The 11,503-nt window shown below is 57.7% G+C and overlaps 1 protein-coding gene across 1 annotated transcript in view; it reads right to left on the minus strand.

The window, feature by feature from the left end:
• Positions 1-6,340: 6,340 nt before the first annotated feature.
• The window catches only part of CTTN (cortactin), a 31,128-nt gene continuing 25,965 nt past the window's right edge, over positions 6,341-11,503 (minus strand). The window contains exons 14-17 of the mRNA XM_024749352.1: positions 10,828-10,917; positions 8,901-9,042; positions 8,023-8,094; positions 6,341-7,590 (exon numbers count right to left, since the gene is read on the minus strand). Coding sequence (XP_024605120.1) covers positions 7,454-7,590; positions 8,023-8,094; positions 8,901-9,042; positions 10,828-10,917 — 441 coding nt within the window. The 3' untranslated portion in view covers positions 6,341-7,453. The remainder of the gene's footprint in view (positions 7,591-8,022; positions 8,095-8,900; positions 9,043-10,827; positions 10,918-11,503) is intronic.

Genomic DNA, 11,503 nt, shown 5'->3' on the forward strand with positions numbered 1-11,503 from the left:
TGGGCTGTGAGTTGAGTTTTACTCAGGTTCTTACTGAATGGAACCTGAACTGGAGACCACCTCTGATAGCTCTGACAATCTGCTCTGAGAGGAAGGGGGAGGGGCCAGTCTGTATATAGCCGGCTAGGAACATGCACAGCCAAGCATACATCTCAGCAAAAGGTCACTGTTGGGAATTCCCTGGCGGTCCAGTGGTTAGGACCCAGCACTTTCACTGCCAGGGGCCCAGGTTCGATCCCTGGTCGGGAAACTAAGATCCCTCAAGCCACGTGGTGCAGCCAAAAAGCATTTTTTAAATAAAAATTAAAAAACAAAAGGTCACTGCTACTCACGAGCAACAGGTATGCATCTCATTTAATGATGTGTGTGTGTGTGTGTGTGTGTGTGTGTGTGTTTTCTGTGTATGGGAAGATGCAAGAATCTGGGTTCATTACAACTCTTCTGAGGTCTCTATCTACCGCAGGGGCCTGTCTTTCCGAAGTACAGACAGCGTCGTGCTGTTCTTCGGCCTCAGTTCCTCTCAGGGTACACTGCCCAGCAGCAGCTGCAGTGACTAACGACTTAATCCTTGTAGGACTGGTGGGCACACCAATGATGCCTGGATGGTGGGCATCATTCTTTATTTTAGTTTATTTCTCTGCCTCATTAAAAAAAAAAGTACTGAAGCGGCAAGACTAGTGTGGCCACTCCATGACGCCATCGTGAACCCAAGCTCTGCTTCTGCTCCGCCATCCTCAGAGGGGACCTTCAAAATGCCTCATAGTCCAAAACAGCTGGCAGAAGGCCAGCCATCACACCCATATTCCAGACGACAGAAAGGAGAAACAGGGGAATGGGGACTGGCTGTGAATGAGCACGGGATCAGGGCCTCACCTACGAGGGACACTGGCCAAGGGGAACGACTTTGATTTGAAGCCACTTCTTAACACTCACACCACAGCAGCTTGGGTCACTCGTTCAATCACTACATCAGCTGCGGATCATCGATCCAGCACCTTCTGGGAACCTGATATCAGCCTCGTGGGGGAGGAGAGGGAAAATAGGGACCCTGCTCTTCAAAAACAGCCTAAGGACGGGAGATTAGCTCCCCGTGGCTGCTGTCACAAATGACCCCAAACCTACAGGCCCAGAACAACAGAAGCCCATTACCCTACAGCTCCGTAGGTCAGCATCCAGCGGGCATCTCTCTGGGCTAAGATCAAGGTGAGGGCGGAGCTCATGGCTGCAGGAGGCTCCCAGGATGAACCTGTTCCCTTGCCTTTTCCGGCTTCTAGAGGCGCCCCCAGTCCTTGGCTCGTGGCCCCTCCCTCCACCTCCCAAGCCAGCACCGGCGGGTCGAGTCCTTTTACAGGCCATCGCTCTGATCCCTCTTCTGTCTCCCTCCTCCACTCTTAAGGACCCTTGGGATTACATGGCACGCATCGGATAACCCCAAACCAAGGTCAGCTGATTAGAGACCTTACTTGCCCTTTGCCATGTAGTGTGACACAGTCACAGGCTCCCGGGACTGGCACGTGGACATCTTTGGGAGGTCACTATTCCATCCACCCGAGGGTTATCAGGCCTACAGAAAATGTTCACACGCATCTCCTCACACAGCCCACTCGGGAGGTGGTGTTTCCATTTCCTTGTTTTTTTTCTTTACGTTATTTATTTATTTTTGGCTGCGTTGGGTCTTTGTTGCTGCACACAGGCTTTCTTTAGTCGCGGTGAGCGGGGGCTACTCTTTGTTGCGGTGCGCGGGCTTCTCATTGCGGTGGCTTCTCTTGGAGCACGGGCTCTAGGCCTGCAGGCTTCAGTAGTTGTGGGACGCAGGCTCAGTGGTTGTGGCACGCGGGCTTAGCTGCTCTGTGGCACGTGGGATCTTCCCGGACCAGGGCTCGAACCCGTGTCCCCTGCATTGGCAGGTGGACTCTTAACCACTGCGCCCCCAGGGAAGCCCGGTGTTCCCGTTTCTAATAGGAGGTTTAATCAACAGAGAAAATGCTGACATTAATCTAGAGACGGCAGATGTTAGTGGGAAATCTCTACAGCTCACAAATGACAACTGAACTGTCTCAGATGGTTTTGAACATCACTGAAGAAGCAATATTATAACTCTGATTGTGGGCAGGAAAAAAGAAGCTTCTCAGCCAATCTATCTCTATTTGCCTACGTTCCCTTCCATTTGTCATTTTCACAATCACAGATGCAGAGTTTGTCTTCCCAGAGTAGAACAGACAGGTCAGAAGAAATATCCAAAGGGATATTGGGAGGAAAACAAACCAAAAAAACCAGAATTTAAAACCTGGGTCTGAGAGGATAAGATTAGGGTCTCCTAACGTTTCAGGAAAAACAAACTTCTAAAACGTATTGTTATGTCTTACTGGTAAGAGGCATACACTCTACCCATCAGATCCTTAAGGTGTATCCTGGCAAAACACTCCAAATTCAAGTACGGACAATGAGCCCTGAAGCCCCTGTCTGGGAGGAAAGAGGACATCGCTTCTAATCCCTTTTTCAGACGAAGAAATCAGAGCGTAAAGTCAAGCAGGTGCACGCCCCACGCGGCACGTCCAGGGCGCAGAGCATCAGAACAGGCCTTCCTTTCCCGAGAGGCCCCACCTGCCCGCCAGGCTCTGCGGTCAGCAGGACACACACAGACACGTCACACGGACACGGCCAAGAGGTGGTCACGGGCGGAGACAGGCTGGGCAGACGCTGGGCCAGCGGGGCCTTCCTGCCCCTGCCTTTGTCGCGTTCTGCCCTCACCCCGTCGTGGGGAAACCTCCCTGCCCCGCTTCTTCAGGAACAGCGTCCCCCGCAGGCGGCTGCAGGCAGGGCGGCCCGACTCCCAGCACTGGGGCCTCCCATCCGACCCCACACATTGCCGTGGGGGGAAGGGCCTCTCAGGCTTGGGTTCCGCGAGCAAAGCTGGCCAAGGGGCAGCACGAATGCCCAGGGGGCAATGGTGCTACCTCCAGGCTTGAAGGGGCTCAATGGGGCAACTCAGCACCACGAGAAGGTTCCACAGGGGGGGTCTGGTGGGGAGGAAATAAGCCCAGGAACTCAGGCTCCCAGCTCCCAGGTGACCCAGGTCAGCTCCCACCAGACCCGGGGAGTCAGGAACACGATGGGGGGCAGCCAGGGCCGACTTCCAAATTCCGGAATTTTCAGAGAGCGCCTCTGTAACAGTCCTCCAGTCTTAGCTTGAAAACAAAAGGTCACCACCACACCTGCCTGAGGGTCTAGGCAGCCCACCAGGCCAAGGTCCTCAAGAGGGGGCTGGGGAGAGCACATCTTCCAGAAGCTTCGACGCTCTCGTTCCGCCAGACGAGCCGCCTGCAAGGGGAGCCCTGCCTACCGCCTTGGAAACCAGGGAGCCGGGTTAGCACGCAGCACACCCCACCCCTCACCGTCGGAGGCTCCAAAGCAGGAACCCGCACAACTGGGAGCGGACCACCACTGAGCGGGGCGGCCTGGACGTGTCAGTCCTGACGCTTCTCTGCTGCCGCCCACGACCTCCGGGGCTTCTCGGCTGGCCTGGAGGCTGCAACCCCTCTCCCCCCGCCACCGAAGCCTGCCCTTCCTCCGCTCAGCACCACTGTCTCCTGGACACGGACTGCTGCGCCCCCGAGGAAAATGATACCTATGGCTACACTGCAATCACCTCGCGATGTATTTTGAAAACCGTAATTCAGAAATGAATCTTAAACACCGCATTTTCCGTCTTGCTTGGAATCCTTGCACAAATTTCGAGAGTTAAAACATTTCATCTCCTAAAAACCACCTTTTAAGGAGCGTGCTTCTTCAAAAGGGAAGCTGGTTGGCCCAGAGCTGATAAATACAAGGCTTCACCTCGCCGGGTGGAGACAGCAAGGCCGTCCCCCACTGTAGAATGAAGTGGATCAGCAGCAAGTGATTACTTGCCCTTTGCCATGTAGTGTGACACAGTCACAGGCTCCCGGGACTGGCACGTGGACATCTTTGGGAGGTCACTATTCCATCCACCCGAGGGTTATCAGGCCTACAGAAAATGTTCACACGCATCTCCTCACACAGCCCACTCGGGAGGTGGTGTTTCCATTTCCTTGTTTTTTTCCTTTACGTTATTTATTTATTTTTTGCTGCGTTAGGTCTTTGTTGCTGCACGCGGGCTTTCTTTAGTCGCGGTGAGCGGGGGCTACTCTTTGTTGCGGTGCGCGGGCTTCTCATTGCGGTGGCTTCTCTTGGAGCACGGGCTCTAGGCCTGCAGGCTTCAGTAGTTGTGGGACGCAGGCTCAGTGGTTGTGGCACGCGGGCTTAGCTGCTCTGTGGCACGTGGGATCTTCCCGGACCAGGGCTCGAACCCGTGTCCCCTGCATTGGCAGGGGGACTCTTAACCACTGCGCCACCAGGGAAGCCCGGTGTTCCCGTTTCTAATAGGAGGTTTAATCAACAGAGAAAATGCTGACATTAATCTAGAGACGGCAGATGTTAGTGGGAAATCTCTACAGCTCACAAATGACAACTGAACTGTCTCAGATGGTTTTGAACATCACTGAAGAAGCAATATTATAACTCTGATTGTGGGCAGGAAAAAAGAAGCTTCTCAGCCAATCTATCTCTATTTGCCTACGTTCCCTTCCATTTGTCATTTTCACAATCACAGATGCAGAGTTTGTCTTCCCAGAGTAGAACAGACAGGTCAGAAGAAATATCCAAAGGGATATTGGGAGGAAAACAAACCAAAAAAACCAGAATTTAAAACCTGGGTCTGAGAGGATAAGATTAGGGTCTCCTAACGTTTCAGGAAAAACAAACTTCTAAAACGTATTGTTATGTCTTACTGGTAAGAGGCATACACTCTACCCATCAGATCCTTAAGGTGTATCCTGGCAAAACACTCCAAATTCAAGTACGGACAATGAGCCCTGAAGCCCCTGTCTGGGAGGAAAGAGGACATCGCTTCTAATCCCTTTTTCAGACGAAGAAATCAGAGCGTAAAGTCAAGCAGGTGCACGCCCCACGCGGCACGTCCAGGGCGCAGAGCATCAGAACAGGCCTTCCTTTCCCGAGAGGCCCCACCTGCCCGCCAGGCTCTGCGGTCAGCAGGACACACACAGACACGTCACACGGACACGGCCAAGAGGTGGTCACGGGCGGAGACAGGCTGGGCAGACGCTGGGCCAGCGGGGCCTTCCTGCCCCTGCCTTTGTCGCGTTCTGCCCTCACCCCGTCGTGGGGAAACCTCCCTGCCCCGCTTCTTCAGGAACAGCGTCCCCCGCAGGCGGCTGCAGGCAGGGCGGCCCGACTCCCAGCACTGGGGCCTCCCATCCGACCCCACACATTGCCGTGGGGGGAAGGGCCTCTCAGGCTTGGGTTCCGCGAGCAAAGCTGGCCAAGGGGCAGCACGAATGCCCAGGGGGCAATGGTGCTACCTCCAGGCTTGAAGGGGCTCAATGGGGCAACTCAGCACCACGAGAAGGTTCCACAGGGGGGGTCTGGTGGGGAGGAAATAAGCCCAGGAACTCAGGCTCCCAGCTCCCAGGTGACCCAGGTCAGCTCCCACCAGACCCGGGGAGTCAGGAACACGATGGGGGGCAGCCAGGGCCGACTTCCAAATTCCGGAATTTTCAGAGAGCGCCTCTGTAACAGTCCTCCAGTCTTAGCTTGAAAACAAAAGGTCACCACCACACCTGCCTGAGGGTCTAGGCAGCCCACCAGGCCAAGGTCCTCAAGAGGGGGCTGGGGAGAGCACATCTTCCAGAAGCTTCGACGCTCTCGTTCCGCCAGACGAGCCGCCTGCAAGGGGAGCCCTGCCTACCGCCTTGGAAACCAGGGAGCCGGGTTAGCACGCAGCACACCCCACCCCTCACCGTCGGAGGCTCCAAAGCAGGAACCCGCACAACTGGGAGCGGACCACCACTGAGCGGGGCGGCCTGGACGTGTCAGTCCTGACGCTTCTCTGCTGCCGCCCACGACCTCCGGGGCTTCTCGGCTGGCCTGGAGGCTGCAACCCCTCTCCCCCCGCCACCGAAGCCTGCCCTTCCTCCGCTCAGCACCACTGTCTCCTGGACACGGACTGCTGCGCCCCCGAGGAAAATGATACCTATGGCTACACTGCAATCACCTCGCGATGTATTTTGAAAACCGTAATTCAGAAATGAATCTTAAACACCGCATTTTCCGTCTTGCTTGGAATCCTTGCACAAATTTCGAGAGTTAAAACATTTCATCTCCTAAAAACCACCTTTTAAGGAGCGTGCTTCTTCAAAAGGGAAGCTGGTTGGCCCAGAGCTGATAAATACAAGGCTTCACCTCGCCGGGTGGAGACAGCAAGGCCGTCCCCCACTGTAGAATGAAGTGGATCAGCAGCAAGTGGATCAAAAAAAGTTTATTTTGAATATTTAATTTAAAAAAATCATACCTATGAGGTGTGCTACAGAAATTCAGATACAAGAATTGCATATAAAACCCGACCTAATCGTGGTAAAGCAAATGCACTTCAGGAAAGAAAACGTGTACCTCATGGTCACTGGCATCCCAACACCAGAGACATTTCCACGTGGTCCCCCGGGAGGACACTGCCGCGGCCATGTGCGGGAGCTGGGTGGGCCTCGCGGTCCCTCCCGGGGGAAGGGCTCCCTGCAGCGGCCACGGCAGCCTCTCGGGCCACAGCACTCCCTCTTGTTCTCAGCCAAGTCAATCCGTCAGATTTTGCTGTCACTTAACATGATATTTTGGCAAAAAGAGCACGGCCTCCTCGATGGGAAGCATTTCTGCGGTTCACCATGGGGAAGGGACCTGCCTTCCCCCAGCAGCGGCTGTCTCCCCACAGGGCGGACACAGGCCAGCTGCCCGGGGCTGGGGACAGCGGGAGGACAGTCTTTAAGGGACTGGTGACACTGAAGCGGGGGCGGGAGCAGGGGCCCAGCAGCCCTCCTGGAGGCCGGGCGTCGGGGGGAGGCGAGTGAACGAGGACAAGAGGAGGGAGCCGCGGAGAAAGGGGGGGGTCTTCGCTGAAACCCAGCAAAGACTGTGGGATTTCACAGAGCAAGGGGCTTTTCCGACCGAGCCGACAGCTCCCGTACTTTCTAGCGACGGCCCCACAATTCTAACTTCCTATCAGGCCCTCCCTCTTCCTCCAAAACCCTGGGCGGGGACTCCTGCCCCCACCTCTTGGAGCGGAGGGCGAGAGGCGGGCAGGGACAACACGAACTCAGGACCAAAGGTCCCCGAAGTGGCTCCAGGGAACAGTTGATTTGGCAAAAAAAAAAAAAAAAAAAAAAAAAAAAAAATTAAATGCATAAAAACAATCACCGAGTCCTCCAAGGAGCATGATTACAATATATTAGCAAGTTCTGTGGCGTAAACATTTTCTAAAGCATCAGCAAAGTATTAAATATAAAAGCAGTGCACACTCCCCTCGGCACCCTGAAGAAAACACCGGAAGGCGGGCGTGGCCACAGACGGCGAGGGCGTGGCCAGCTACCTACTGCCTCAGCTCCACGTAGTTGGCGGGGAAGAGCCCATACCTGCCCTTGCACAGCCCGCGCCACCAGCCATCGTCAATCATCTCGATGTTGGTGATGATGTCGTCGGGGTCGAAGGAGATCTCATCATCGCCCGCTAGGGAGGAGGGCACAGAGAGAGGGCAGCGGTCACACTCGGCGTTCCCTGCTCAGCCACCAGAGGAAAAGCCTCCAGCAGCCCCTCGAGCTGGCAGCCGCCCACTGAGGCTCCACGGGGGTGCAGGGTCCTGGGGGTGGAGGGTTCGCTGTCTCCCCTACTCTGTGAAGGGGGCTTTGCACACACAGGTGCGGACACAGAGACAGGGCAGAGCCCTTCGAACAAAACCCTAACCCAGAGCAGATGAAGTGTGGTTGAGGGAGATACAGGAATTCCTTGGACTGTATCTGCAACTTTTCTATAACCCTGAAATTGTTCCAAAATAAATTCTTTTTAAAAATCATAAATAACGCTCTGAGAGTCAGACTCTGAAGAGACGAACGCCTGGAAGCCCCGCCACCACCATTTCCAGCCCTCGGGGCGGTGTCTCACCAGCCTGGTAGTCGTAGAGGGCGATGGCTGTGATTCCAAGATCGTTCTCATATTCGCCATAGGTACCCTCCTCTAGAATAAACCAGAACAGGGTCTGAGAGGGAAGCAGAGCTCCACTCTCACTCCCGTCAGACGCCCCTTCCTCAGGTCCGGGTGGAGGAGCCAGTCAGGAGAGGACGCTGCAGGGGTGCCGAGCGTGAATCGGGAGGGTGCGCCGTGGGCCGTTGGGCTCCTTCTCCCAGGGGAGGAATCGGCTCCAAGGAGCGAATCCACGTGTAATGATCTCGATAGAGGCACTGACAGTTTTCAGGGCGTCATTTTTTACATTTTAAAGATTGAGCACTACTTCTAGGAAAGGTCATGTCATGAACAAATGAATGGCAAGCAGCAGACGGCTGATCACACCTCACGCTGCGCTCAGGGAAGGTGAGAGCCCTGCCCTGGTGGAGATTCTGATACTGATTTTCACGTCACTCCAAGTGGGAGAACGGGCTTGTGTTAAATCTGTCCAAACACATTAAAGGAAACCTCGTCTCTAGAAATCAAAGACCAATTTGAGTGTTCATCCATCCATAAGATCTTCAGAGTGCGCAGAAATCTCCCTCTTCAGAGACCTCAACGTACTCTGGCTTCCTGAAGACCTCACGAGCTTCTACTCTGATACAACAGCAAGAGCCCCTTCCTCCAAGCCCAGCCCTCTCAGCACCCTGAGCACAAGCAGGGATCTCCTGGAACCCCCCGAGAGGCCAGGCCAAGCCCCCTGGGGTCCGGGGCCCGCAGCAGGAGGACAGGAGCCCCGCAAGCATGGCAGAGGTGGGGCAGGTCGGCCAGCAGGGGAACAGAAGCAGAGCGGGGTGGAATGCAGGAGACCCGTGTACCTGCTTGGTAGTGGCCCGGGGCCTCCGTGCTTTCGTAGACGGCCTCCGGGGCATAGGCCTCCCGGTACTGTGTGGGCTCCGTGCTGTACACCGGCTCAGGCTCACCGGTGTGGCTTGGCTCGGCCTGGAATGGAGCCGCGGCCTGGGGAGAGTCAAGGAGACGGTTCCCGTGGCCCGTGCCGGGTCACGGCCACGGCCACACGGCCAAGAGAGACACGCGGACCACTCTCAGTCCCGGCTGAGACGAGACAGACACGGGGACGGGGAGGCGTCACCTGCTCACACCCCACGGACGCCTGGGCCCTAACAGGTCCCGCAGTGCCGAGAGCCAGGCTCCCCTTCACAAGCCCGTCTTCACACCCCCGATACCCTGAGTCCTGCCGTCACCAAAGACCTGCCAGCTGCGAGAGCCCCACTTTCCTGGGGAAGGTCTGGCCCGTTTCCTCTTTGGGTCCCAGCCCTCCCGGGCCTCTGCCGGCAGCTCCACGGCATCACCCCATCCCACTGGCTAGGGCAGCTGAGCCTGCGGGTGGCGGGTTCCATCCTCACCGAACCCTCCGTGGAGGTGAGGCGAGGAAGTGACCAACAAGTCCCATGCAAGAGGACATCAAGAGCGCTCTGCTGACAGCCACCTGCGCCGCGACCCCAGTTCCCAACCATCCACCACCAACAGCGGCTTCAACCAGCGTTTCCGACCAGGGTCCACCTGAGGGCACCCTCGCGGGTCAGAAAAGGAAGGTGCACACGGAGAGCCCCAGGGAGAGCCGGTGGTCAGGCCTCAGCTTCCCACAGAGGGTGACAGAGGGGTGCGGCAGGCCGGGAGCGCTACTCCAGAGGCCACAGGGCAGGGCTCCACCTGGGCCGGGCACCGGGCCCCACTCCAGGGCTAAACAAGGAGGTGACGGACTCCTACTAGCAATTGCCCCTGGAGGTGAAGGGAACAGACCAGAGGGTGAGGGGCCAGACGGTGCTGCAGGGACACTGCACACATCCGCCAGCAACACCCTAACCTCCTATCTTCCCGCAGCAGCCCCCCCACCCGTCACGTGGTTGGGCAGGGCTCCCTGCCCCACCCAGGACGTGTCATTCCAGCCTTCTCGAAGGACCAGCCGCTAGTGACGGGCCCAGCAGTAGGCCCCGACGGGCGGATGCACAGGGGCCCCCTTTGCACGGGATGACAGATCCTAACACCGCACCCGCCATACCTGCCACACCCGCCAGGCAGAGGGGTGAGCCTACGGACCACCCCGAGGCCCAGGCCCGCCCACGGTGCTCCCACACCCTCAGCCCCTTTAGGCCCCAGCCGAGTTGAGGCAGTTTCAGTCCCTTGTGACTCAGTGAGCTCTAAGTGGTGACGTCCAGGTGAAAGGGACAGTGGGACAGAGGGGACTCGGGCTGGGCCGGGGGTGGGTGTGGACGGCAGGGGCCGAGCTGCTCTGGGAAGGGGGCCCGCAGAGCCTGTGGAGACCCGGCCGTGGGGAGGGGGGCAGGCGGCTCAGTGACCCAGGGGTCAAAGGCGCAGGTCCTGGGGACTGAAGACTGAGGAGGAAGGGCCAAGGACAGAGTTTCCGGAGAACATGGTGCTCGAGAGAGGCCAAGGGAGGAGGGCCGCGGGGCGGCGGCCGGGCGGGGACGAGGGTCCTGGAAGGGGGTGTGGTCCGGGTCGAGGGCAGCAGGGAGTGGGTGAGGGAAAGACCCGGGCACCGGCTGACCCTTGGAGGCTGACTTAGGAGAGCGCAGCGGGGCTAGCGGGCGGGTGAGAAGGCCGGCGGGGAAGCCGAGGCAGCGAGCAGCCCCCCGCGCTCAGGAGGGCTGCCCTCGGGGCACCGAGCAGCGCAGGGAGGGACTCCATCCACGGAGTGCTGAGCTGGGAAGGGCGTCTCCAGGGCATCAGAGACTCATGGGCAAAGCGGATGAAAGCACCAACCTCTCGGACGGGGCTCGAAGGCAGCCTCTCCTGGGCCGGCTGGGGCGTGGGCGACGCGGGGGGCGTGGGCTTCTGGGCCTGGGCTTGCTCCTGGAATGCAGAGACAGCAGCAGTCAGCACGTCGGCAGGCCTCCCCGCGACTGCTGCCGCTGCCGAAGGAACGGCAACACGGAGCAGAGGCAGGGCGCAGAGACGTCAAGGGAGCGTCTGCTCTGCAGCCAAGGTCATACGGTCAAGTCTTCTCTCAAGACACGGCCCTGGTGGCCCACGCAGTCCTGCCCCCAGGGCTGACGGAACCAGCCAGAGGCAGCAGTGCCCCCCGCACACCTGATCCGCACACCGTCACCTGGGCTCCAAGCTGATGCTGTATGCTGTAACGGATTGAGGCCTCCGGGGACCTTCTAACGGAGCGAAGGGATTTTGCACGTAGGACGGACGTGAATCTGGGGGAGGCCCCAGGATGGACAGTGGTGGACAGATGCTGACATCCCAACCCCCAAAGTCCTGTGAATGTGTGCCCTTACAGGGCAAGAGGCTGCAGACGTGACCAAGGTAAGGACCCGAGACAGGAGGTGACCCTGGATTACCCGGGTGGACCCAGTGTCATCACAGGTCCTTACAAGCGGGAGACAGACAGTCAAAGCAGAGCTTGGAAGGGGCCACAAGCCAAGGCGGG

Source organism: Neophocaena asiaeorientalis, unplaced genomic scaffold (genome assembly GCF_003031525.2).
Source record: "Neophocaena asiaeorientalis asiaeorientalis breed wild unplaced genomic scaffold, Neophocaena_asiaeorientalis_V1.1 scaffold43, whole genome shotgun sequence".
NCBI classification, from domain to species: domain Eukaryota; kingdom Metazoa; phylum Chordata; class Mammalia; order Artiodactyla; family Phocoenidae; genus Neophocaena; species Neophocaena asiaeorientalis.